Source organism: Cydia fagiglandana, chromosome Z (genome assembly GCF_963556715.1).
Source record: "Cydia fagiglandana chromosome Z, ilCydFagi1.1, whole genome shotgun sequence".
NCBI classification, from domain to species: domain Eukaryota; kingdom Metazoa; phylum Arthropoda; class Insecta; order Lepidoptera; family Tortricidae; genus Cydia; species Cydia fagiglandana.
In genome coordinates this window covers 27,965,816-27,993,745 of record NC_085959.1, presented here as the reverse complement: position 1 = coordinate 27,993,745, position 27,930 = coordinate 27,965,816, and the positions used below count along the sequence as shown (strand labels likewise).

The 27,930-nt window shown below is 40.0% G+C and overlaps 2 protein-coding genes across 7 annotated transcripts in view; both read right to left on the bottom strand.

The window, feature by feature from the left end:
- Positions 1–391: 391 nt before the first annotated feature.
- Positions 392–27,930, bottom strand: part of LOC134679426 (choline-phosphate cytidylyltransferase A-like) — a 49,939-nt gene continuing 22,400 nt past the window's right edge. The window contains exons 1-9 of one of the 4 annotated variants that reach the window (XM_063538329.1): positions 16,981–17,101; positions 14,998–15,200; positions 11,105–11,327; positions 6,809–6,906; positions 5,533–5,695; positions 4,114–4,283; positions 3,737–4,032; positions 3,567–3,631; positions 392–2,703 (exon numbers count right to left, since the gene is read on the bottom strand). In XM_063538329.1, coding sequence (XP_063394399.1) covers positions 2,594–2,703; positions 3,567–3,631; positions 3,737–4,032; positions 4,114–4,283; positions 5,533–5,695; positions 6,809–6,906; positions 11,105–11,327; positions 14,998–15,120 — 1,248 coding nt within the window. In that variant the 5' untranslated portion in view covers positions 15,121–15,200; positions 16,981–17,101 and the 3' untranslated portion in view covers positions 392–2,593. Of the gene's footprint in view, positions 2,704–3,566; positions 3,632–3,736; positions 4,033–4,113; positions 4,284–5,532; positions 5,696–6,808; positions 6,907–11,104; positions 11,328–13,995; positions 14,519–14,997; positions 15,229–16,980; positions 17,102–27,930 lie in introns of those variants that run through there. The other 3 variants (XM_063538331.1, XM_063538330.1, XM_063538332.1) reach the window with 3 other exon arrangements.
- LOC134679424 (choline-phosphate cytidylyltransferase B-like) overlaps positions 22,141–27,930 on the bottom strand; it is a 28,202-nt gene continuing 22,412 nt past the window's right edge. For 2 of the 3 annotated variants that reach the window (XM_063538325.1, XM_063538327.1), the window contains 4 exons: positions 23,452–23,621; positions 23,075–23,370; positions 22,905–22,969; positions 22,141–22,722 (listed from right to left, as the gene is read on the bottom strand). In XM_063538325.1, coding sequence (XP_063394395.1) covers positions 22,613–22,722; positions 22,905–22,969; positions 23,075–23,370; positions 23,452–23,621 — 641 coding nt within the window. In that variant the 3' untranslated portion in view covers positions 22,141–22,612. Of the gene's footprint in view, positions 22,723–22,896; positions 22,970–23,074; positions 23,371–23,451; positions 23,622–27,930 lie in introns of all 3 variants that reach the window. The other variant, XM_063538326.1, reaches the window with a different exon arrangement.

Below are 27,930 nucleotides of genomic sequence, written 5' to 3'. Positions count from 1 at the left end.
TTCGCCTTACTTTATTATAATTGCGGTTCCCATAGTACGTTTTTCTTTTGTGTAAGTAATACAGTCGTGTTCTCAAACCATAAATTTTCTTGTCCGAAATCTCTATTCGTAAATTTACTTGTAGTACTCTTATTTGTCCGAAATCATTATTCTAGCGTCTGTTCGGAAATGGTCATGAAATGTATGGGGTCCAATACATTCCACGACTTGTCCCTTTCCGAACAGACTGTACTCGGGAGGACTGGGTAAAATACCAAAAAAAAACGGCTAAGTTTACTTCAATGAAAAGCTGCATATTTACTATGCATATGCAGTACATTGCGCTTACAGGTAACTTTCGCAACAAACCAGACAAAAAGGATAGGGAATGAAACAATCATTTCTTAGTAATTAGCACCTTTAATTAACTGAGATAACAAATATAATTAATATTTCATGGTGTTTAAAAACTAGGATCAGGTGGGGTAAATATAAGACGAAAAAAAGTCTGCAGCGGATTTGATAGCCCACGCAGTGCAAGTGTCATTTATGCGGTATGATTTCATAGAAGTTTGACGTTTAAAATAATACTTTCACTGCGTGGGCTGTCAAATCCGCTGTAGACTATTGTTAGTCTGACTCTATTATATTTCAATCCAATTATACTTAAAAGAAGTCTACACACAAGGCTCCTTTTTCAAATGGAATAGGAATGAAATAGAATATTTTAGTGTTCAAAATTATTTTTCCCGCACCTGACCCTACAGATGCTAGTGTTAGTTAGGACTACAGTCCTTAGCTTCAAGACTCGACTCGGTTATTCAGTCTTAAAATTAAGTCGTTCTTTTCAACCTTTTTAGAGAACACTCGTATTTATTACAAACATTTTCGAAATGCATTGTCCTTATGTAAAATTTGTGAATTTGTTACACAAATCATACAATAACGCCTTATTTCTTAACTGTTATTTAGGAAAGACCTATAAAATTGGTGACTGACTCTTTATTCGTCGGCCAGAGTTGATCTTAAAAAAATCGACAAAGTACTCTACTCGGGACTTAAAAATCAGATTTTTTTAAAGCTCAGTCTCGTAAAAACGAATTGGTATTTTCCAATTCAGACTCAAAGGACTCTAGTTCCTACCAACACTAACAGGTGCCCTGTACATATAACGTTATTATAAAGAGATTTTTATTTAAGATACATAAATAATTCCTACGTTATAAGATTTAAATACATCCACTCAATTGTACTCAAACAGTATTCATACAAAAATTCTACAAGTAACATACTCTATAAAATAATTTAAATAATAGCCCGAAAATATCTTCTTATCAGTCAACTACCTATAGTACAACTCCCACTCAAGCGGCAGCGACGTACATTACTCAGGCGTTATAAGAACCTATATTTTAGTTCTAAGTCTAACAACTTATTTCTCTGTTTCTCTGTTTTTGAATCAAACTGGGGTCCATTTCTCGAACAGTATTATTCCATGATCTGGCTGATTTTATGTTCGCTGTCGACATGTATACTAAATATTATTAGTGTGTTGTCATAGAAAAAAAGGACATGACAGTTCGTGGACCAATAACATTCGTTTGATGTTGATGTCGCTCAAGATATAAGCCCAGATATGTTTTTTATATGAACTAAGGAATTAGGGTAAAGTACTCAATGATTGGCCCATTAATTTAGGTACAGTTATTGGCCCCTATTTTTGTGGAATTATTTCACTGCTGCCTTAAAATAAGGATATAGAGACCAATCATGTGTGTACATACGTCAGTTAATCAGATTACCCTTTTTATTGTCTTAGCCACATGTAGGTCTATCTCATCACAGTGTGATTAATTGTTTACGCTCCAAACAAATCACAGCTAAACAAAAAAGCGAAGTTAATAAATCAGAAGGGTAGCTTTATGATTTATAAACATTTATTTTATTTTCCTTCTTGAATATCACCGCTCGTGTGACGAAGTACGACCGCGCACTCTAGTGTCAGTTACTATAGGCACGGGGAACCTTACTACTGGTAGAGCGTGACGGCATTTTACTGTTTGTAACTCGAGGGTGTGCTATTTCTATAGTTCGTTTTTTTAGCATTAGAAATAAGGTAAACAATCTTGATGTGTCTTTTAATTGAAAAACACATTTTAAAAATAAGTTACGGCCAATATGAATCTAATACGATCATTTATATTTTTCTGCTTTCATAAGTAATAGTTATTGATTTTTAAAAAGCTTCAATTAAAAGACATGCCAACATCGCTTACCTTCTTTCAAGTTCTTTCTAATGCTAAAAAAACGAACTATAACTCCGGCTACCTTTTCATCCGTCAGTATAAGACACATAAGTGATTCCAGAAGCGGTATCGGGGTCGCATTTTTATTACCGGTCATGCCTTGTGTCACTTTCGCACATACGTATTTGTTGGAACGTGACAGGCATGGTGACAGATGATAAAAAGCCGACCTACAGGAAAACATATTACCCTCTACAGATATAACGCTGTTCGTTGTTACAATGTAGATTTGCTAACGGGTTTGGCGACGATGTTGGTACAATGTACATCGGTGCCGGTGGCAGTAGCGGCTGCGGCTGTGGCGGAGCCTAGAGGTAGGCGCTGGTGTCCTGGTAGTCATCGTCGCTGTCCGAGCCGTCGTCCGTCAGCTGGCGGAGTGCGGCCGCTTCCGCCCCCAGCCCTTCAGAGCTCGACGCATCTGCATCAACAAACAAACGCCACTTAACAACGCACGAGCATCTCACTATGTGTGGTTCTCATTGGGCGGTAATCACAACTTTTACTACGGTGGCTGGTGCCTTAAATTCAAAGTTAATTCATCTGGGGCTGTCAAGGAATATTTATTGATGATTGACTACAAAGACAAGGGTAACTATTATTAGGAAGAGTGAAAAGTATTAAACGAGATTATTGAAGCGATTGCGGGAGTATATCACAGGTAAACGGCGAACGCAATTGACAAGGATGTGCTGTTACTGCAAGACAAATCCCTATGGTAATGGCTGCCACAAACAAAAGTGGCCTTAAAAAACAGGAGCAATTTTATTTTTACAGTACACAATGTGCTACTTTACCACCCTAGTGCGGTAACTAGCTTGCGAATGTCGAAAATTTAAAAGGCTATATGTATGTACTGTAAAACGCTGTACAATACACGTGCAAAATTTATCGCCACTCGTTGAGAATTTCCTACTTTTCGCACTTGTATCGTATTCATTCATATTCATTCGACTGAACTTTGGAGTTAACGCTTTTACAGTGATCGATGGGTTTGGTGGAGACAATAATAAACGTTATAAACAAGCGATTTAACTACTCCTATTGAAAGTTTCATAAAACCATCTCTTTCGGTGATATTAGTATTAATTTACCATCTCTTTTAGATTAATTCACGATATGAATAACGCCATCTTTAGCTACCGTTAAAAACGCAAGCCAAAACCAAAGTGTAAATAAGCGTGCCGTCGTGAGACACACAATGCGGAGAGACACACAGCGTGTTGGTGTGAGTGTGTATTAGGTAGGGCTAGACTAGCTAAGCAGAGCATATTACCCAGTTACCTGCTTGCGGCTCCCACAGCGTCTCGTAGCGGCGCGATTTGGGAGGCGGCGGCGACGCTGAGCTTCTGAAAAGTGAAGAACGTTGGTTCTAGTCGAGTCTAATTAGGAATATTCGCATTAGGCGAAGACAAGTACTCGCATGTAGTGTTGCTAGCGGTAGCGGCACGTACCTGTGCGCGCGAGCGTGCGCCAGGGCGCGCGCGAGCGCGGGCGCCGCGGCGTGGGCGGAGGCGAGCGCGAGCGCGCGGTCCTGGGAGTCGTCGCCGTTCTCGCTGGGCGGCGGCGAGGCGCGCGGCGACGGCGGCTGGCTGAGCGCCTGCATGAGCCGCCCCTTGGACTCGTTCCAGATGCTGGACAGCCGCCCGTCCGGCCCGAACAGCAGCAGGAACGCGTCGATCAGCTCGCGCGACTTCTCCTCCCACTTGGTCAGGATGTCGACGCGCTTCTCGCCGATGTTCGTCATCACCTGCACGAGGATTACGTCAGTACGGAGTGCTCTCGCGACAGCGGAACGGACGCTCTTTACATTTACTTAAGCGAGCGGTACCTTCTTGCCCTTGTCCTTGAGCTCGTCCATCTTGTTCTGCAGGCGGAACTTCTTCTCGTTGAGGAAGGACACGTTGAGCTCCTTGGCGGAGTAGCCGCGCGCCAGGTTGCGCCGCACGTAGATGTCGTAGTCGCGCACGATCCGCGCCACGATGTCCGACGTCGACACGCCTGCAATAATGACGCAGCGACCTGTACTACAGTTCCCAATACGCCACCGCCACTCCAACATGTGTACACGGCAGTGGCAGATTAACGTGGGAAGTACATTCCAAAACATATAGGTAGATAATACATAGTACCAATTTTAATATTTGACTAATAAAAAAATATGTTTGTTTCTTTACACTTATCAGATTTGTTCCAAAACAAAAGCGTGCATTATGTATTGGTCTAACTCTAGTACATTGCGATAGTACTATGTAATTACCACACTAGTGCAATAAAGTAGCACCATATGTACTGTAAAGAATGCGATGCGAGCGATATACTTACCTACTCTATTCCAAGTAAAAACCTAACCTAACAAATTTATGCACACCTCCTGGGATGGAGCAAACTCGCATTTCACGCATTTAGGACCAAATTAACGTACAAATTAAAACGTTTTTCCATCTTGCTGGGAATTTATTCCTCAAAACGCTGCTTTTGGATATAATTTGACTGGCCTAAATGTGATGTGACCAAGATGTGACTGTGAGTGTTCTTTAAACGTACCATAAAGCCGAATTTGAACAGTCCTCTTAAATCACTCACTTTGAAGTGGCTAAAATTGATATTCGATTTTCAGTGAAATAAAGCAACGTCAAAAAAGCCAGCTGTCATTAGCATGTATACTATTCATTGTTCCTCCCGGATTATGTATTTACTTACCAAATTATATTCAAATAATAGGAGCAAGGAAGCGGCTACATACGTAGATAACGACATATCATGTACATCCATTTGGGGCGTGACAATCAGGGCAGGGTTTATTCACAATACCGACACGGTCCATCGCTCAGCGACACCAGAACTATTGTTATCTCAGACTATGCACGACTACTACTGATTAAAAGGCCAAATTATACTAGGGACGAGCGCAACATCGAAATAAAATGCTTAGTGGCTGCACTGGCAGGAAGAAGGTACAAAGGGCGGGAAGGGTGACGCAACCGGCAATCTGGTCATGGTCTGCAGGGTCACCAATCTTGCACAATGTTACTTTTATCGTGTATGGTTCAATATCAGAAAAAACATGGTTTATCCATAGTGCGATTTGTAACAAAAAGATTTTAAAAATAACTATTTTGAATCCTACGCTCTTAATTTACAAATATTGAAAAAGGTAGTAAAGTAAATGAAGAAATATGGGCGAATCCGGCCTTTTTTACTTTTGTCTAACCCAAAACTTGTAATATATTTCCTGACGGAGGCTGACCTTCGGTGCGCTCGGTGGCGACGAACATGTCCTTGGCTTTGATCATGGCGTAGGTGTCGTCGCAGTCCTCGGTGGTGTAGGGGATGTCGTCGTGCGCCACGAAGTCAATCTTGTTCGTTTCCAGGAACGCCTCGTCGTATTCCCACGGCGCGTCCCGCACCACCTGACACGCGTACATACAATAAGCTTCGATTTTGCAAACTTATACATTCTTACACGTCCTGGAGACTCTAGGAGCATGTAGTTACATCAAATCCGTTACTTAGTCGTTAGTGACACTGCCTACGAGGCTGGAGGTGCCGGGTTGGAACGCAGGTAAGGGCATTTATACAGTCTGCAATAGGGATTTTGACACTTTAATAGAAAATGAACTTTTTATCAAAATACCTATCATTATTCGTTCTGTCAAGATATATGAACTTGTGATTTATCATATCACAAAGGTCAGCCCGCCGGTGCAATAAATAATACCTACTTATTATGTTTATTAGCCGCTAGCGGCAGTATTCGAGGAAATTGCTACTGGTAGCAAATTTTCAACGAGTGGCGATAAATTAATCTACACAAATTGCGAATTAGCATTTGATATGAGAAGAGTATTTACAATGGCAAGCACATTTAAAGCGTTCCAAGCTAATAGCTACCTACAGCAACTAGTAGCGGCGGTCTTTACTGCCCCAGGCCCCAGGCCCTGTAGCCGCCCCTTTCGCAGCACCCATCATATAGACTACATTTTAGTTTATTTATTTTTATTATCAGCGAATTTTTTGTCACAATTTGCCGCCTCTAATTTTTTGCCGCCCTAGGCCCGCGCCTACTAGGCCTTAGGGCAAATCCGCCACTGGCAGTAACAAGTGTTTGGTATTTGACCTATTAGTCCTTCTCGGTATGATTTATATCATTGCACACGATTTATTAAACAAATAATAGCTGTGACCCGACAATGGATATTTTTTTTTATAAAACCTATTGTTTGTATATATTTCTGTGATCTTCATTAAGCGGAAAGGGGACAGTAATGACTCTAATAACACAATAGGCAATAAGTATCGGGAATATTTCTGAGAAGGTTCGAATACGTATTAATCATGCAAGGGCCTTAAATGGCGTGGCATCCACTGGACACTCACAACATGTAACATTGGACCGTCATTAACTTGGCCACTTTAAACTTTTAAATAAATTGAAACTAGAGGGGAACCTATTTATTGATATTAGCAAGCAATATTACCCAGTCGAATCAAAGCTCGAGATTGAAAAACAGAGAGGGAGTTACCTCATCGACGTAGCGGCAGTGGCGGACGGCCTCGTAGCGCTCGTCCTCCGTCATCACGGTGCGGCCCTTGCGGCTGTGCGTCAGCTGGTCGTTGCACACTGCAAGTTGGACAAACAATGCATTAATTACTAGTCTGCTCATCTGCATACACACCGAGATTCCATCTGCGCTGCGCTAAGCGATGTTGCTGAGGATGTGTATGTCTACAAATTACTATCTGATGTTAAGAAGGCAAGTATTTTCAGAGGCAATGGAGCTAAGAATTCATAATACCCGCATTATTACCAGCTCAAATGAAAACGGTCACTTAGTTACAAAATCTTTATAGCTCTGCGTTTGGCTACCTCGCACATCTCCGGTGAAAAAACAGTTATACACATTCTAATTATAATTGACCTTCGCAGCAGAGCGGCAGAGCGTAGGTATCATTAGATCTTCATGAAATCAAGGTAAGCTTAAGTTATTACACATATCTACTCGTGATCGCCAGCTGATAAGGGGTGGTAAAGATAATTGCGTAAATTGTACACATTACAAGAATGTTATCTTCACAATTGCTTTTATCTTAGGTACGATTAAGTCATGCGACATATTCTGTCCAATGAGTTGTTTCCTAATAATTCTAATTTAGTCACGCTTATTTGGTAAGCTGACAGGCATGATTAATATACCTAATGGTTCGATATTTGTTATCGCATTAATAATGTAATTATTCGTGATATTTGACCCTTATGAATGCACATGATGAGGGAAAACAATCGCACAGCGGACATAGATTGCAGTGCAATTAAATTATATTACTTAAACGCTATTGGGAAGCACAGTTTATAATAAGATAGGTAATATCTGTTTTAAATAGAAGGGCGCGGAGAGGTCATGTTCGAATCACTAGCGCATAAAAGGAGGAACATAGGTTTATACATGCGGTTTGAGGTACAAAAGTGGTTAGTTGGCAGCGTTTGTTCCTTTTTTTTAATTTAATAAAGAGAGATAATTTAGGCAGTATAAAAAACCATAGCAGTATAAATAGATATCTCTTTAGTTCTAAACTATGTCGTTTGCTGAACAAAAATAAAGTCGGTTAATAAAGGAAAATTCCCGATGTTAATACAATCAGCATCAAAAGTAACGTATGAAAAACGCGCCGAAAGTATCTGCCATGCCACCCTGCAATAATTTTCTAAACTGGGATGTCTCTACTGCTCGCGTTAAAGAGTGTATAATATTATCGAGGGCTGCTACTTATGTATCCGGAATGGGCCACTTACCGGAACTATATTGAAAAAAACCGGGCAAGTGCGAGTCGGACTCGCGCACGAAGGGTTCCGTACCATAAAGCAAAAAAAACCGGAAAAAATGCAAAAAGAAAACGGTCACCCATCCAAGTACTGACCACGTCCGACGTTGCTTAACTTTGGTCAAAAATCACGTTTGCTGTATGGGAGCCCCACTTAAATATTTTTTTAATGTGTTTTTAGTATTTGCTGTTATAGCGGCAACAGAAATACATCATCTGTGAAAATTTCAACTGTCTAGCTATCACGGTTCGTGAGATACAGCCTGGTGACAGACAGACGGACGGACGGACGGACAGCGAAGTCTTAGTAATAGGGTCCCGTTTTACCCTTTGGGTACGGAATCCTAATAAATGAAACTCTTTGGAAGCAGAATACAGCACAGAATAAATAATAGTACTAGGTACAGAAGACTCACTCCCTAACAAAACGCGTCTGTCACGATCAGCAATTCAGCACAGATATAGCCGCTAGGTGGCGACAGCGCCACGTGCGGCTTATGGCATACCCCAAAGTTGGGGTCGAACGGATGTACTTTTAGCTACCTGTAGCAAAGCGACTAAATCGCGGAGTGAGCCACGCCTGAATATAGTTAGTTTCATATGTCTATGAATTAGTTTTACATTGTAGCATCATTTTAAAAATGAATTGTTTCATCATCATACCCCGGCCGGCGAGAGCAAAAATGCGTCTGCTCCTAGTGCTTAATTAAATATCGACTATTCTATCGACATATGGATGTCGATAGAATAGTCGACTTTTAATTAAGCACAATTTTTTTTTTAAACTGAGCCATTAGTATTTGTTATTTATTTCAACTTGATACCTCCACGCGTTTCTAAGAATAACCCTAAAACAATTTTCTATCAACATAAAATTATTATTATTATAAAGTTATTCACAATAAGTATCAGAATGTGTTGAAGAAGAACGTTGGCATTTTAACTTTAAACAATTTAAATAAATTGATATCTGGCAGAGAAGTGGAACTACCTAATACAGAACAAATTCATAATCACTATGAATTATTTCGTTTTGCTCCGATTACTACAGTAGATTTAGAACGGTCCTTTAGTTGGATGAAATGGATTTTATCGGCAAGGCGAAGGAGTTTAAAATCAGAAAATTTAGAAAAAATGCTAATTGTATATTACGAAAATTACATAAAATACTGAATAAATACAAACACTTGGTTTTAATTTTGTTTACAACAATAATTAATACTTCTGCATATCATAACGGTGGTCCAGTACATCGTGTTGTTTTTATCGACATCGACCAAAGTGTGTGTCCTCGCACTATTAAGCTGTCAACGCATTTTTGCTCTCGCCGGCCGGGGTATGTTCATCATCAACAAATTTACTTGTGAGAATTTTCGTGCAAATGCTTTTTTTACCATTTTCGGAGTGGGTACACTCAAAAATAGAGCATAAATAGACTTTTTGGGAGCAATTCCCATCGAAGGTCAATGTTTTAGGTTTCATTGCGGTAGACGTATTACGGTAGGACGAATTATAAAAAAAACGATCAAATTCGGCTGTTATCCCACAAAATATAGATGCTGTGCGCGAACTCATAATGCAAGATGGTCATATATAGTATATACCGCAAGATAGAGGCATCTCATGGCAATATTATGACGAGCATTTGTAAGATGTTACCTGAACATCTGGTTTAAAAAATTGCACGTTTTGTATACCAAGATCAGAATATTCAGAATCGAAAAAGTACTATGAAAAGTGGTTTCAACATTTATGCAAAAGTGCATCATTCATCTTGGCGGACAAATATAAAGACTATAAAACCATTTATAAATACCTATAATTGTTTGTGTTTCCGGATAAGTAAGTACCTAGCAGCCTTCGTATCTGTCACAGTCTAAGTGTTCTACATATAAAGACATAATATCCCCTTTTGTTCCGCTACTTTTGATGCTGACTGTTGTACATCATATTATTTGTTTCAGTCTGGAGTCACTATAGCATTATTGACATTTTTTATCAAATCTACTTCCACTCCACTTCACACCCACAGATGAAATATAGGTAAAATTATAAACTAAGTATGTAGGTATGTACCTAATGTAAGGTATTATGCTTTATTGTGTGTAAATAAATAAATATTTCTAAGTACATACAACTGGCAACTGTTAACTTATACTGGAATCAGTTACGTATCGCTGCCATACATGACCCAATTTTTTTTTATTAAGCTATGAGCTTCACCACATCTGATATTTGAGTAATTGTAAGCATTTCTAGCCTGGGAGTCAAAAAGAAGCGTGCGTCTAGTCGGGGAGGGTGGGGTACAATGCAAGTGTCCTGACTGACTGATTCATCAACGCAGAGCCGAAACTACAAAAGATAGAAAGTTGAAATTTGCACTCTAGATTACATTTATAAATTGTACAAGAGATAAGAAGCAATTTTGAGAATTTCAACCCCTAAGGGGGTTAAAAAGGAGATGAAAGTTTGTATGGGGTTCAAGTTTTATTTTAAGATAGGAATTTGAAACTTAGTAAAAAGATATATTAATAAAATACAAGAAAACTAATTTCAGCGTTTTTGAAAATTCATCCCCTAAGGTGGTGAAAAAGGGGTCGAAAGTTTGTATGGTTATCAATAAAATTTTCGAACGCGGGACTTGAATCTATGTATTTGGGGATATTATTAAAAGACAGGAAAAGTAATTTCAGCGTTTTGTAAAATTCATCCCCTAACAGGGTTAAAAGTTTGAATCCATTACAAATCCGAGTAGACGCACATTTCTTATTGCCTCCCAGGCTTGAAATGCTTAGAATTACTCAAGGAACATATGTGATGAAGCTTATAGCTTAATAAAAAAAATTTGGATCAACTTTATAATTGCTTCAGCTATTAGGCACAGGTTCCTAATAGGAATAGGTTATCTATTCCTTTATGGGACATAAGGGGCAAGGTAACTTCATGCTAGGTTTATAATTAGCATGAGGTTCTTCCTTATGGGAGATGTTGAAACTGACCTCCGACAATGAGATAGACGTTGGGAAAGGAAGTTTTGGCCTGCTGCAGCTGGCGCGCGTGACCTTCGTGAAACATGTCGTAGATGCCATCTGAGTAGACGCGCACGCGGCGGCCCGCCGTGCCCGCCGCGGCCGCCGCGCGCGACACGCGCCCGTACGCGCAGCGCTCGCGCTCCGCCACCGCTATCGGGTCCGTGCTGAACGGCGCCGCAAATCTCAGCGACTGCAACAACCACACACTTACTGAAACATTCCTGTTCTTTCGATGTCGTCATCACCACACGACTTGGTAAAAAAAGGCACGTATTTAACCGGTCAACTAATTAATTGATTTGGGTACTTAAAAAAAATTGAAATGGGTACTAAAATTAATAGTTTAGCAACAAAAACGGAACCTTAAAATATATCAGTATGATTTATATTTTAATGCCGTTACAGCTTTTGATTATTTTTAGGCAGGTAGGTACCAAGCATTTATTTGGCAACTTAATTATTATGTTGGAGACCATTTATGAAGCACATTTTAAAAAGAAAACGGCTATCTATTAATTCAAAAATGAAGTTCTTTTAAAATATTTTGTTTGGTCATCTTGCCTTATAATTTGACATGTCTTATGTCATATATAAGGCAAATAGCTCACCCTATCCGAGCTCTGGTCATCACACTGTCAACCTAACACGCTCCTCCTCGCTTTGCTCGTCGTCGCATCTGTTGACTCTAGCAGAACACAGTGGTAACTATTGAAATTAGTAATTAAAAATTTAAAGATCTAATGGTATAATGGCCATTAGGCGTTTCATAATTAGAAATTTCGACTAGGTATCAGTATACTGACCATTACGTATTGGTAAATTAATTTGAGGTGTTTTGTGTAACAAGTGACCAATATTCATTAAATTTAACTGCTTTCGTGTTAAAATACTACCTAGCTGAAACGACATGCTCAGTTATGACTATAGTTGATTAATTAGGTGTGAACAACTAGATGACAACTAAATGTTATGATCGCTTTACAATATTAGTTGCCAATTTATTATTTTAGTCGCCAACCTACTCGTATCGCTTTACGTTCCCTATAATTTTTTGGGTGGCTTGATTTTGCTGCCTGTTTTTTTAATAATATGATGCCTTATATTTGATGCTAATATATTTTTTTGGCGCTAAAATATTAATGCACAGTCAAGTTATATTATTATATATATGCCCAATGAAAGCTCCTGTTTAATATTTTTGTTGCCCGGTTAATAATAAGCCGTAAAGAAACTGAGATGCCTTAACTTCGGTCTATGACTTTATATTCGATATTACTCAGAGTGTTGATGACAAATCAGTGGTGAAGATTATCTAACAAATTACCAACAAATCATCAAATTTGGTTCTGTAACTAACCAATATCATTCTTTATTCCATTTAATTCCCAATGCACACATGATCAGCTGACTTATCGTCTTACAATCGTCTAACCTAACTAGAAACGACTGAGTAACAGGAAAGGTCATCGTCCGGGACCGGGATCGCCGGGAGTACACGCAGATATGCATGCAAAATCAGCTCTGGGAGTTTTGATTGTCTCAGACAATGCTACTTTTCTCGCGTATGAATTGCTTGGCTGGTGAATTCCGATACCGCGAAGATTTTTTCGAACTCTCAATGAACAAACGTCATACCGATCAGCAAAGTACATACATATGTACCTATGTGCAGTCAGCAATACTATGCGTTTAGCACCGTTGCAAATAAATTTATATGCAGGGGGCACCTTTTCTCTGCAGCTGTACATAGATGTCGTAAAAGGATTTTATTCATAACGTTGCCGAATAAATATCAAAAAAAAATCCGTCACTGAGAACCACATATCCTTGTAAAAACGGAGACGGTCTATTGTACATATGACCCAGTACTTCTCTGTATCCAGTGATCCATACCTATGTTTACCTTAGCTTAAACCTATTGTTGTAATGTGCCTTAATGAGTTATGACGCGGTAATACGTCACATCGCGCCACTTCGTTATCGCACACGGCGGCGGTAATCGCCGAGCTGAACCTTGACACATCGCCTGACAATCCGACTCACTGTAACGTTACAAGTTTTTCGCTTCGCCGGGTGACTGGTGTTTGTAATGCTTATCGTTATAAAAATTCTGAACTCATTTCGGAACTAGGCTTCTAAGAACAGTAACTGTTAATTAATTATAACATAAAAGATGATGCGAGCAACTTAAGATAGTTTGAAAAAGCAAAACTAATCATCTACAGCGACTGTTTACAGAGTTTAATCATTTGTACTGTATGTCAACCATGTCGAGCACCATTACCATTAGGCTAAGTCAAATAACTGTAACTAATGGATTGTCAAACTTAATATTGGAGTTGAAATGAGCTGTCCGTTTTTCTAAGATCAAGTATGCCATAGTAAATGTATGGCGAACTTGATCTAAGAAAACGGACAGTATATACCTACATGAAGACCATGAGAAAATAAATGACAGCTTGCAGAGCTTTCCAAGCAGTCGTCGTTTATTGTGGACACACTTTCACCCACGAGTAGTAGACCAATTACTCATTGTTTGACGTTGTCTAGTCATCAGGTACGAGTATAACAGCAAATCTGATACCTATTTGATTAATTTTTGGAACCAAACCAAATACAATAGGTAAGCATGAGGAAACTGAATACGATAAGCAAGGCGAAAGTTATGTATATGACGGTAGATGTATCAATAATGTAGGTATAGTCTAGGTAGGTATGTACCTACCCGAGGTACCTACCGTTCTCCGGCAGCGATCTAGGCAAGCTATGGACGTCAGTATCAACTGAGGACCGGGTCAATACTAGTCATTAAAATGCACCTTGTGTGGTGATGTGGACTTGTGTTATGAGTGACTCACGGGAAGGTCGGCGGGCGGCTGCGGGTGCTTGAGCAGGCCGTTGACGCGGGGCTCGGGGCCGGCGCCGGCGCCGCGCCGCGCGCTCAGCATCGTCGTGGTTGTCGTCGTCACCGACATCTCGTACACACTCCTCTCCTCTGCTTCCGACCTTACTTAAGTCACCGACTACACTCTAACCCGTGTCAAACTACTGTCAACAATTTCATTGCTTTGTAGACTGATGGCGCCCGATTCGCCTAGCTAATTGTAGCTCTCTATGGGTAGATTCACACTTTCATAAAACTATGTTTAATACTTTTCACACACTCTAGTGGTCCAAACATTTATTAACTTTAGGGATGTATCCGCATACTTTCACGTTTAACTACTGTAAGTTTCGCCGCCAGTCACTGAGGAAGCTAAACGGATGGAATGTTAAAATTGAACCAAGAACCTGCAGGCGAGACTCGCGAATAGAACGCGTTTATTCCATTTGCTCGACTAGCCACTAGTTAAGATGAGAGGCGTGGTGTCAGTGTGTTGTGTAAGCGCGGAATGACAAATATATAGTACTCGTTGATTATATTGTAAAGTTAGCGCGAGTAAGAGGCAGGGGGACACCGGGTGCGGGGCGGGCGACGGTGGCGCGACGCCGACGTGGAGGCTCGCTAGACACGCGACGCGCCACGAGTCGCCCTAGAAGGGCTCCGTGCAGTGGCGGATTTACCCTAAGGCCAAGTAGGCCCGGGCCTAGGGCGGCAGGTTTTTTGGGGGCGGCAAATGGTATGTATGTATGTCCCTTTCCACCCCAAATCTCCCACTGTTAAGTCAGCTGTAGTCTGTCCTTATCAAAATATACAGATATACTCGTAGTTGGTTTTCAACAACATTATGACACATAAACGAATGATAGTATGTATAAGAATTACAATACATTTACGAATAATTTTTGAGTTTAGGTATATACCTATTAGGTTTACTGTGTTTTATTTAACAAGTTATTTGCTGATGAGTGTCACTGACCTGTGAAAGCTCGAGGGTCTGACTGGAGCTGCAGAAGCTGGCGTCGCTGCCATTCTGCGCCTGCAGCTCACTGCCATGCCCCTCGCCTGCGCCCGCACTGCGTGTGCTTATGGCTTCCGCCATTTTCAACTTTGGATTGTCTTCTCCTTGCAGCCTCTTTCTCTACATTATACTATGAAGTACTTGAAGATGTCACTTGTCACCTGAATTGAAATTTAACATGAAGTTATAAATAATAATAATGAGAAAACAAGAATGACTAAAAAACACGTGAGTTAAATTGTAAAATTAGCTTAAATTGTAAATGTTAGAAAAATCGGAAATGACATTTACCTACCTGAACATTTCAAACATTCTCTCTGCGTAATTGAAAATAATAGTAGAATTTCTATGATATATGTATAGAAGCTCAATACATTCCCTTTAGGGTGGATTTTCATAAAATATTATTTTAAAATAAACTTGAACCTATTGTATGAAATCAATGCTTAAAATTCCAGCTTTAAAGGTTAATGATTTTTTTTCTCTAATTTATACAAAAATGTTAGCAAACTTGATCTGATAGCTACTGGTATGTAGAAATAGAGCACTAACTAGACAACTAAACCACTCTTATACTCCTCCCTTTTTAGGGGGATCTAAGGAACAATTGTGCCAAATAGAATCACCTGAGACAAAATGCATATTCACTGCACTTTTGAATTGACATCTATCATCATACCCTTCTAGTATAAAAAATACTTTACTTCCCTCTCTTTGAGAGGGCAAACACTGATATAAACTGACAGTCATATTGTTGACACTGACCTAATTTTTACAAGCTTTTATTTACTTTCACCTGTCCCGTTGTCTGTAAACATATCTTGCAAGTCAAATTTGATCCACTTCCAAGTTTCCAATTGAGCTGAAATTTTTACATTTTATTTACTTACTTATTTTAACATCAGTGAAGGTACTAGGCCAAGTTTGGTATCATTTTCGTAAAATTGGGAGTGTAAAATGTATTTATAGCATCACATTGACACCATTCCCAAGTATAAACACAGATATTTTCAGTCCTAAGACAGGACATAAGACAGTTTTTATCTCTAAAATCGTCCATTAAAGGTTTGTAATGGGGTGTGGGGGGAAATCAGCTTCTTTGCCTAAACTGGCTTCCTGAAGATAATACTGTTTGAGTTTAGGTTTGAAGTCATTTAAAACTAAATCAAAGATGTAGACCAGCGGTTGGCAACCTGCGGCTCGTTAACCTGTCACTTGTGGCCCGAGTGCAACCTTGGCTATTTTGTATGTAATAGTGACAAACTACAATGTCTCATAAAGTCTTAAATATTAACAAAGTACGGCGCGTCACCTCCGTTAATGACTATGAGGCCCTTGGCTGCTAAAAGGTTGCCGACTGCTGATGTAGACAATCCCAAATTTCATCTAAATTGGTTCAGCGGTAAATGATTCCCAATACAAACTTCCACCCCACTTTTCACACCCTCAAAAGATGATTTTGGTTAAATAAAATATCCTATGGACTCAAAATATACATTTATTCCAAATTTTAACAAAATCGGTTCAGCTGTTTAAGCATTAAGAGGAGTTGAAAATTATCTATTTCTATCATTTTGTATAAGTGGCCATGTCGCTAAGATGCAGAGTTTCCGGGATATAATCGAAAAACCGAAAAATGGTACCTTCATACCCCCTCTCCCTCCCAACTCAAGAGCTATAGCTGGCGACTTTTGATATATTCACCTCCTAACTAGTCCTAGCAAAGTTACGGAGTCTAAAATAGCATTTCCCTCTACAACTTTTTTGAGCATTCGTTGCCTGACCTAATATGTAGCCATGTAGGTATATGTTGTATTATTATACTTTGAGTAAAATTACTGCAACAAGATGCTGAGCTAAAAAAAATCATCATGAAAAATGTCACGCGCCATGGTCAAAATCTCGGATATGTAATTTTCAATAATTTGTTTTAGTACTTACCCCGTACAAAACTTTGTTTACAGAGAACTAATGTGATCACTTCGGTCTTGCAAATAGCAAATCTGTTATGAGACGTCACAATCACGAATTTAATGTTGAAACTTGGTTGAAACCAATACTTTTAGGTACGTATGACTGATGAAGGTAAAACGTCAACAATGTAGATAAAGAAAAAAATGTTCGCTGTCAGAGGGGGCCTACCTCGAAAATCCAATGGGGTTGGTAAACCAAAGAAATAAATTGGTAACTGTCAAAGGTTTGCATAGATAAGGGGTATCCAGACGGGACTGACGAAATCAGTCGATTTGTTCAGGAAAATAATTGGTCAATCTCATCTAGCGCCAAATTAAATCACCAATTTGCATTCTACTATAAAAATTGGCATTTTTGTGTCCGCACCTGCTGATGTGATCGGGGAATCAAATTGGTATTTGCGACCGCACGGCCCTGTTCGATCGGAGAAATTCATCAGATTGGCGAAAAATTGTCTCGTCTGGATACAACTTTAGACCGTAAAAAGTCTGCAGCGTTTTGATAGCCCACGCAGTGCAAGTGTCATTTTAAACGTCATACTTCTATGAAATTATGATGCATAAATAACACTTCCACTGCGTGGGCTATCAAATCCCTTGCAGACTTTTATTGGTGCGACTGTAGTAAAATTTTCGCCAATTTGATTCAATTGCCCGATCGAATCAGGAGGTGCGGATGCAAATACCAATTTGGCTCGCCGAGCCGATAATTACCTATAAAATAAGGTGCGGACGCAAGAATACCAATTTGTGAAGCCAGTATTTTCGTTCTGGGTTTTTTTTCAATTTATAGGGTTCTAAAGTTCTAATAAACACCAATATTAAATCTAAAGCCCCCTCCAAACTCGTGCGCGAATCGCGGCGCGAAGCCGCGAACGCAAGTGTGGCGTCGATTTTCGCAGACAGCGAAATCGACTCCACACTCGCGTTCGCGGCTTCGCCCGCGATTCACGCACATAGTCTGGAGGGGGCTTAAAATTTGACGATTGACACCAATTTCATTTCTGATCAAATCGACCGATTAGATCAGTCCCGTCGGATCACTATATGCAATGCGACCTTTGTCGTATGGAAGGTTACTTCTACACTCCATACTTTGTCGGAAGCCGGTGTTGCTCGAAGAATGCGATACTATTTATTTATTTATTTAATCTTTATTGCACATAAGGAAATACACTGTACAAAAGGCGAACTTAATGCCATAAGGCATTCTCTACCAGTCAACCTTTAGGCAAAGCAGATAAGTTGTAGGCGGTGCAAAAACATGTAGTAGATGATACAATTAGGTACCTGTACGAACACAATACAATCATAATAAATACACTAATATAAACATACATAAATATAAATAATATTGATACAAATACATATACCTACTTACATATACATATACATACATACATACATATGAAATCAGATGAACTTACAAAACAGAAACATTCAAGATTTTCCAGTACTGCCAGCAAAGTGCTCACTTAAAGATTTTTTAAAAGCAAATCTGTTCGGACACTGTTTAATTTTGACAGGGAGACTATTCCAAAGGCGAGCTGCCTGAATTGAGAAGGAATCGGACATATAACCAGTTCGGTGAGATGGTATAGACAGAGAAAGATTGCCAGAAGAGCGAAGCTGACGGACACGAGAGACACCATAGTAGCGGAAGAAAGATTTTAGATATTCGGGGGACTGAGGGTCGTTAAGAACAGAAAAAAGGGTGCAGAGCATGCGAATTTTGCGACGAATACGAATAGGAAACCAGCCAAGTTTAGAGCGGAATGAGGAGACATGATCGTATTTACGGAGACAGAAAACAAAACGAATGCAATTATTAATTAAACGATCTAATTTATCCACTATGATTGGTCGAATTTATTTGTTGCCCACCATTCCTTATGAAATATACGGTGAGGAATAAAAAAAATGTGAGACTGTGACAAGGCCAAACAATAATAGCACTTTGGCTGCTACTCCGACTGAAAGATACTATAGAAGAGAAGACCATCCCATTCGGTCATTGCGAGTTAGACTCGCGCGCACGTAGGGTTCCGTACCATTACACAAAAAACGACAAAAAAATCACGTTTGTTGTATCGGAGCCCCACGTGTAGTACATTACGATACAAGTGCGAAAAATAGATAATTCGCAACAAGTGTCGATAAATTTAAGCACGACCGAAGGGAGTGTTATAAATCGATACGAGTCGTCAATGAACTTTTCGGACGTGTATTGTAGATAGAGTCTGGCTACTGAAATTTTACCTAAAGATTTGGCGGGAAATTCAAAAAATCTTGGACTGGTCACACTTTGTGTAGTAGGAATTATAGTTTTGATACTAGACAATATTTTTGATATTATGTGCTCAAGTAAGGTACCTAATGAAATAAGTTAAATAAACGTTTACGTGCACTCAAAGTCAAACTTTTAGTTTATCCGTTTCTTTATACACTTGTCCTATTTATGAGATTCAGGCATTAATAAATTCACTTACTTAATCAAAGTAATAGGCAAATGTTAGAACTAGTACTTAAAGTATCAAAATATTTATAGAGCACCAACCTCCAAATTTGTTTACGTTTGGTTAGGAGTTGTAAACATTGCAGTTTTTCGTTATACAACGCTACACATCGACTTCGCACACTGTCGTAATTATTTACGAGCTTAAATAATAGTTGCCGAACCACGCTCAGTATAGAAATTATTAATTTTATTTAAAATAAACCCCTTATAAACCGCAAACAATTTGAATGAATGACATCAATTGACAACTGACTTTTAGCTTTTTTTTAAATCATAGACAATTGGTGATACAACAACGAAATATCTGTCAACAATTTTTGGCTAGCCAGACTCTACAACGTTTTACAGTGCATATGGCCCCTTAAATTTTTGACAAGCACGTATTCTCCTTAATCCCGCCCTAGGGCGTATCTAGGGCGGTAAAGTACCATATGTACTGTAAAATATATGTTATATTCTGTCTTTCCAGTTCCACCGCTTTACAACTGGCTGGTTTTTTTTATTTATAATAACATCATCGTATCATCATCATTCATAAACTATCATCGACAAAGTATCAAGCGGGAGGCGATGATATTTTTTTGTTTATTGTTTCGATGGCTGCCATCAAAGAATATAATACTCACTATAATATTCCGCAACCCACTAACGGAGCGGCAGCTGACGTCCATGAGGGTTCATCATACATAGCCGTTAACCACTATAAGGCACTGGTCCCACCGCGAGCTAGTAAGCTATGAGCTATCGGCTATAAACACGAACAAAAGATAAGCACTCCCGTGTAAATACTTAAAAGAAACACGGCGATATTAGGGTTCCGTACCCAAAGGGTAAAACGGGACCCTATTACTAAGACTTCGCTGTCCGTCCGTCCGTCCGTCCGTCCGTCCGTCCGTCTGTCACCAGGCTGTATCTCACGAACCGTGATAGCTAGACAGTTGAAATTTTCACAGATGATGTATTTCTATTGCCGCTATAACAACAAATACTAAAAACAGAATAAAATAAAGATTTAAATGGGGCTCCCATACAACAAACGTGTTTTGACCAAAGTTAAGCAACGTCGGGAGTGGTCAGTACTTGGATGGGTGACCGTTTTTTTTTTGCTTTTTTTGTTTTTTTTTTTGCATTATGGTACGGAACCCTTCGTGCGCGAGTCCGACTCGCACTTGCCCGGTTTTTTTTATAGTTACTCGCCCAGCGGTGAGCTATAAATATCGCCGTGTCTCTTTTATTTACATGGGAGTGCTAATCTTTTGTTCGTGTTTATAGCCGATAGCTCATAGCTTACTAGCTCGCGGTGGGACCAGTGCCTAAAAGTTCTCACTTATTACCCGGGAGGCGATTGGTCATGGTAATCTGTTACTGGTTCGCGGTCTTTTCGTTGTCAAGTAATCTTGGTGATAAAGGGTAGGGTAGGGGCAGTCACCAAACAAAGTCTGCAGCGGATTTGATAGCCCACGCAGTGTAAGTGTTATGTATACGTCATAATTTCATAGAAGTTTGACGTTTAAAATGCAGAGATGTGACTTATTTGAAATACTTGTATTTAAAATGCAAAATACCTATTTTGTATTTTGTATTTAAATACCTTTTGAAGAAAACTATTTTGTATTTTATTTGAAATAGTTTTTTGGACCTATTTTCTATTTTCAAAATACAAAATACTTTATAGTAGGTAGGTAATGTAGGTAGGAGTTACAATCTCTTCTGATGTTACAATCCTGGCAACTCTCTCATTCTTTTAACATGGAACTGTTGAATCTGCTGTTTAGTAACGTCGCACATGACCACAAGCGTAGCAAGTGGTTAAAAAAGTGGAATCTTGAGTGTTGCGAGGGTTTCAAGGCACGAGGAGAACAAACTTTTTGCCCTGGTGGAACACAAACGAGACGTTTTCATCACACTAACGAGAGGCATTATAATAGCTGTAAAACATTACAAATTAATGCTTTAAAAGTTGGCCGTTAAAAACCATCATCCATAATTCCATACCTACCTACATCCTACCGGTTAATATGAGCAAACAACTAGAAATTTGCACTTTAGATAGAGGATCCGATTGATTTCAAAGAATAGAAAGAGTCTTTTCAACTCGGAAATTCCGAGTAATACTTTTTAATTCAGACTAGGTATTCACTACTCAGAGTACCTTTTATCGCAAAGTACCTTTTGAAAATACCTATTTCGTATTTTGTATTTAAATACAAATTCAAAAACTATTTTGTATTTTGCATTTGAAATAGTATTATCAAGGAAGTATTTGTATTTTGTATTTAAATACTTTTTATAAAGCATTTTTCACATCTCTGTTAAAATGACACTTGCACTGCGTGGGCTATCAAAATCGCTGCAGACTTTTTACGGTCTGACTACATTTATTTTCACATTTTCCTTCAATAGGTAATTTTTTCCCACGAAAATAAAATTGTTGAGCTCTTTCAAATGATATCAAACTTGGTAACAAGATTTTGAAATTTAATGTCCCTTTCATAATGGGCATGTTCCAATAGTGGAATAAAGAAACTCATTAACTCACATTCATTTAAACACAGATTGTTTGTTTTTGGGCATTCGTGTGGGAAGGCATTCAAGGAAATTAAACAATCATTTCTTAATAATAAGCACCTTTTAATTAACTGACAAACATTACAATTAATGTTTCATGGTGCTTAAAAAACGACAGGTGCCCTGTACATTTCTAACGGTATTATAAAGAGATTTTTATTATAGAAACATAAATAATACGTTATTAAGACTAAAAGGATTAAATACATTCACTCAATTGTACTCAAACAGTATTCATACAAAAATTCCAGATGTATCATACTAGATATAAAATAATTTAAATAACAGCTCGAAAATATATTTTACCAATCGTACGTCAACTTGTACAACTCCCACTCGAGCGGCAGCGATGTACATTTCAAGTTCAACTTACTAATCGTTTTGTCTGAAACTGGGCCCCATATTTAAATACGACCCCTAAACACAGATTGCTTGTGCTTGGTTTGGCGACAACGGATGTTGGTACAATGTACATCGGTGCCGGTGGCGGTAGCGGCTGCGGCTGTGGCGGAGCCTAGAGGTAGGCGCTGGTGTCCTGGTAGTCATCGTCGCTGTCCGAACCGTCGTCCGTCAGCTGGCGGAGTGCGGCCGCTTCCGCCCCCAGCCCTTCAGAGCTCGACGCATCTGCATCAACAAACAAACGCCACTTAACAACGCACGAGCATCTCACTATGTATGGTTCTCATTGGGCGGTGATCACAACTTTAACTACGGTGGCTGGTGCCCTAAATTCAAAGTGAATTCAAATTCATCCACGTGTATTAGGTAGGGCTAGACTAGCTAAGCAGAGCATATTACCCAGTTACCTGCTTGCGGCTCCCACAGCGTCTCGTAGCGGCGCGATTTGGGAGGCGGCGGCGACGCTGAGCTTCTGAAAAGTGAAGAACGTTGGTTCTAGTCGAGTCTAATTAGGAATATTCGCATTAGGCGAAGACAAGTACTCGCATGTAGTGTTGCTAGCGGTAGCGGCACGTACCTGTGCGCGCGAGCGTGCGCCAGGGCGCGCGCGAGCGCGGGCGCCGCGGCGTGGGCGGAGGCGAGCGCGAGCGCGCGGTCCTGGGAGTCGTCGCCGTTCTCGCTGGGCGGCGGCGAGGCGCGCGGCGACGGCGGCTGGCTGAGCGCCTGCATGAGCCGCCCCTTGGACTCGTTCCAGATGCTGGACAGCCGCCCGTCCGGCCCGAACAGCAGCAGGAACGCGTCGATCAGCTCGCGCGACTTCTCCTCCCACTTGGTCAGGATGTCGACGCGCTTCTCGCCGATGTTCGTCATCACCTGCACGAGGATTACGTCAGTACGGAGTGCTCTCGCGACAGCGGAACGGACGCTCTTTACATTTACTTAAGCGCGCGGTACCTTCTTGCCCTTGTCCTTGAGCTCGTCCATCTTGTTCTGCAGGCGGAACTTCTTCTCGTTGAGGAAGGACACGTTGAGCTCCTTGGCGGAGTAGCCGCGCGCCAGGTTGCGCCGCACGTAGATGTCGTAGTCGCGCACGATCCGCGCCACGATGTCCGACGTCGACACGCCTGCAATAATGACGCAGCGACATGTAGCTGTAGCTCCCACCAAGCCACCACCACTCCAACATGTGTACTCGGCAATGGCAGACTAAGAGCCCAATTATGGAAAGGGGTTACTAGAGATGCTCCGAATTTGATTGAATATGGTTGAATACCGAATATTCGGCATGATATGCGAACAAATTGAGTCACAATTATTATGAAAACGGTTGGCCAACAATGCACAACGTCTCCTAAGATAGAAGTATTTTTGATGAACATAATGACCTGGCCATGTAATAGCTTATATTTATATGGAATTACAAACTTACTTATGCAGTTCTTAGATCTTTAAAACGTGACTGATATTGCAATATTTTTAGGTTTTCTATGGCTTGATAAGCCGAAAACTACTTATGTTTAAAATTTGAAGCTTGTGGGTATGCTAGAAGTACCTTAGAATTGTGATGATCGGTGAGTGAGCGAGGGAGTGAGTGTGTCAGTGTCGAAACTAAGGAACTTTGACGTACAATAATTCTTAAACTACACGGTGTAACATGAGGAAACCGAATAATTTTAACCACGCATTTCTGAGCTCAAAATAAGTAAAAAATTTAATACGTGTTTAGGAAAATTACGCCAAAAAGATTTTTTTTTTGTTTCGTTTTTTCACTTTTTTTAATGTATTTGTACATAAAAAATAAATGTTATTGGCAAACTTGTCACTTAAAATTGATTTTTACATTTTTTTTTAGTAAAACCTACTTTTTGCAAAGTGTTACTTGTCACTTTTTGACATCTATCAATAAGGAAATTTAGACTACGTCCCATAGCAGCAACATCACCATCAAGAAGGCCTTTTACACTATGTAACAATAAAAACTTATTTTTTTTTAAATTAGTAATATCTCTGAAACTAGGCGAATCTCAAAAAAGTTTATATGACATTTTTGTCTCTAAGTATGATCAGGAATACGCTGTTAAAATTATTCGGTTTCCTCAGGTTACACCGTGTATAAGTTCAGATTTGATGTTTTTGAGAATATACCTAAAGCATGTTAAGCTCTATATGTAACAAAATTCAGGGTTCTAGCTTCAGCCGGCACAAAATATCAGGCCGTCGAAAATGGCCTGAATCGCTTCGAGAAAAGGATGGTACGGCCGTGCCTCTTTGTTTTGTTCGATTTGGCTTGGTCAGATCCATGATGTAAATATAATATTTTGTAATTAACAAATGCTCATTTAAATCGATACGAGTTGCAAATTACCTATTCGCACGTGTATCGTACAACGTTTTACAGTAGGTATATATGGCCCTTTAAACTTTTGACATACGCACGAAAAGTGCTATTTCACGCACCAGTGCGGGAAAATAGGACCATATGTACTGTAAAATAGTTTTTTGTTATTTTTATTGTGAAGATTTTCTTTTTAGGTAGGCGCAACAGATATTCGGTATTCGGCCGAATAGTAGGTAACATCTAACATTAACACTCTCCATCTCTATTTATAACACTTATTAAAATTTTTGAGAGAATGTAACCGTGACAGCGAGTGACAAGAAAAAAGTTGATTCACTCATGTCCCATGTACAAATACCGCGTAATTAGTTCATTGCGAAGTGCTAGGGGAGGAAGCTAATCATCGCTACATGCCCATAGAATAAGTCGGTTGACTAATAACAATGAAATAATGAGGAAAACTCTACCTACGTTTATAACCGCCAACACACACACACACAGGCTATTTTGCATCTGATATATATACTCTTAATTAATAAATAACGGAAACAAGTAAATGTGTGTTAATATTTTCTTGTGATGGCTTAAGTAGGTAAGGCCCACTTGCACCATTCCACTAACCCGGGGTTAACCGGTTACACCAGAAGTTGAAATGGTTAGCCATACAATTAGACACTAGGTTAACAGTTTAACCGTTTAACCCCGGGTTAGTGGGATGGTGCAAGTGGGCCTTAATGACATAACGTGAGCGAATCCGACCTATTTTTAACCGACTTCCAAATCCCAAAGGAGGAGGTTATCAATTCGGTTGTATGTTTTTTATTTTTTTTATTTTTTTTTATTTTTTATGTTTGTTACTCCATATCTCCGTCATTACTGGACCGATTTCGAAAATTATTTTTTTGATTGTATGTATATGCATACAGATTGGTCCCGTTTTTGTCAAAATCCAGTTCTGATGATGGGATCCATGAGAAATCGAGGGAACTCCTCAAATTTTAAAGGCATGCGTATAGAGATTTTTGTATTTTCATCAGAAAATCAAGCATTTTCATTAAAAACTGTCGCATTTGATGAAGTGGAACTGCTGATGATGATCAGAACGGAACTCTTCAACGACGCATAGTTCACCTTTGGCGATTTGTCCTCATCGTTATGTTTGTTAAGCAAGTTTAGTTTTTAAGCCACATTTCTGTCAAGCTCGAGTTCTGATGATGGGATCCATAAGGAATCGAGGGAACTCCTCAAATCTTAAAGGCATACGTATAGAATTTTTTGTATTTTCATCATAAAATCAAGCATTTACATTAAAAACTGTCGCATTTGATGAAGTGGAACTGCTGATGATGATCAGAACAGAACTCTTCAACGACGCATAGTACATGTTTGGTGATTTCGAATTTCGATTTTGACTTGGACTGGGACCCGAACTCATACCCGGATCCGGTTCGGACCCGGACTCGGACTCGGACCCGGACTCAGACCCGGACTCGGACCCGGCCTCGGACCCGGACTCGGACCCGGACCCGGACTTGGACCGGGACTCGGACCCGGACTTGGACCGGGACTCGGACCCGGACTTGGACCGGGACTCGGACCCGGACTCTGACTCAGAGACCCGGACCTTGACCCGGAAAACCCCTATGATACCTAAACTAAATAAACCGCTATGATTACCTACCATAAAATGTAGGTATAAAGTATGATGATGCCAAACCCCTCCCGCTCCCGCCGGTTAGGTTAGGTTTGAACTGCGATCCTCACAGAACCGAACAAAAGTGGGTTAGGTTTGGTTAGAACTGCGAGCCTTACAGAAACGAAATGCTACTAGAATAATTTTTAAGAAAAAAAACCGACTTCTATGGGACCCGGTGAAAGATTATGGTAGATGGTGCACTATGTAGAAAAGGAGGTAAAACCAGTACTTTCTAGTAGCATTGCGTTTCCGTAAGGGTCGTAGTTCTAGCCTAACCTAACCCACTTCTCTGATAGCAGTTCGGTTCGGCTAACCTAACCTAACCTAACCCACTTCTCTGATAGCAGTTCGGTTCTGTGAGGATCGCAGTTCGAACCTAATCAAACCCACTTTTCTAGTAGCATTTCGTTTCTGTAAGACTCGCAGTTCTAACCAAACCTAACCCACTTTTGTTCGGTTCTGTGAGGATCGCAGTTCGAACCTAATCAAACCCACTTTTCTAGTAGCATTTCGTTTCTGTAAGACTCGCAGTTCTAACCAAACCTAACCCACTTTTGTTCGGTTCTGTGAGGATCGCAGTTCAAACCTAACCTAACCCACTTAACGGCGCATGCGGTGCGGTGTACGGGAGCTGGAGCGGGAGGGGTTTGGCATCATCATACCCACATTTTATGGTAGGTAATCATAGTGGTTTATTTAGTTTAGGTATCATAGTGGTTTTCCGGGTCAAGGTCCGGGTCTCTGAGTGAGAGTCCGGGTCCGAGTCCCGGTCCGAGTCCGGGTCCGGGTCCGGGTCCGAGTCCGGGTCCGAGTCCGGGTCCGAGTCCGAGTCCGGGTCCGAACCGGATCCGGGTATGAGTCCGGGACGTCCGGGTCCCAGTCCAAGTCAAAATCGAAATTCGAAATCACCAAACATGTACTATGCGTCGTTGAAGAGTTCTGTTCTGATCATCATCAGCAGTTCCACTTCATCAAATGCGACAGTTTTTAATGTAAATGCTTGATTTTATGATGAAAATACAAAAAATTCTATACGTATGCCTTTAAGATTTAAGGAGTTCCCTCGATTCCTTATGGATCCCATCATCAGAACTCGAGCTTGACAGAAATGTGGCTTAAAAACTAAACTTGCTTAACAAACATAACGAAGAGGACAAATCGCCAAACGTGAACTATGCGTCGTCGAAGAGTTCCGTTCTGATCATCATCAGCAGTTCCACTTCATCAAATGCGACAGTTTTGAATGAAAATGCTTGATTTTCTGATGAAAATACAAAAATCTCTATACGCATGCCTTTAAAATTTGAGGAGTTCCCTCGATTTCTCATGGATCCCATCATCAGAACTCAAGCTTGACAAAATTGTGGCTTAAAAACTTAACTTGCTTAACAAACATAAC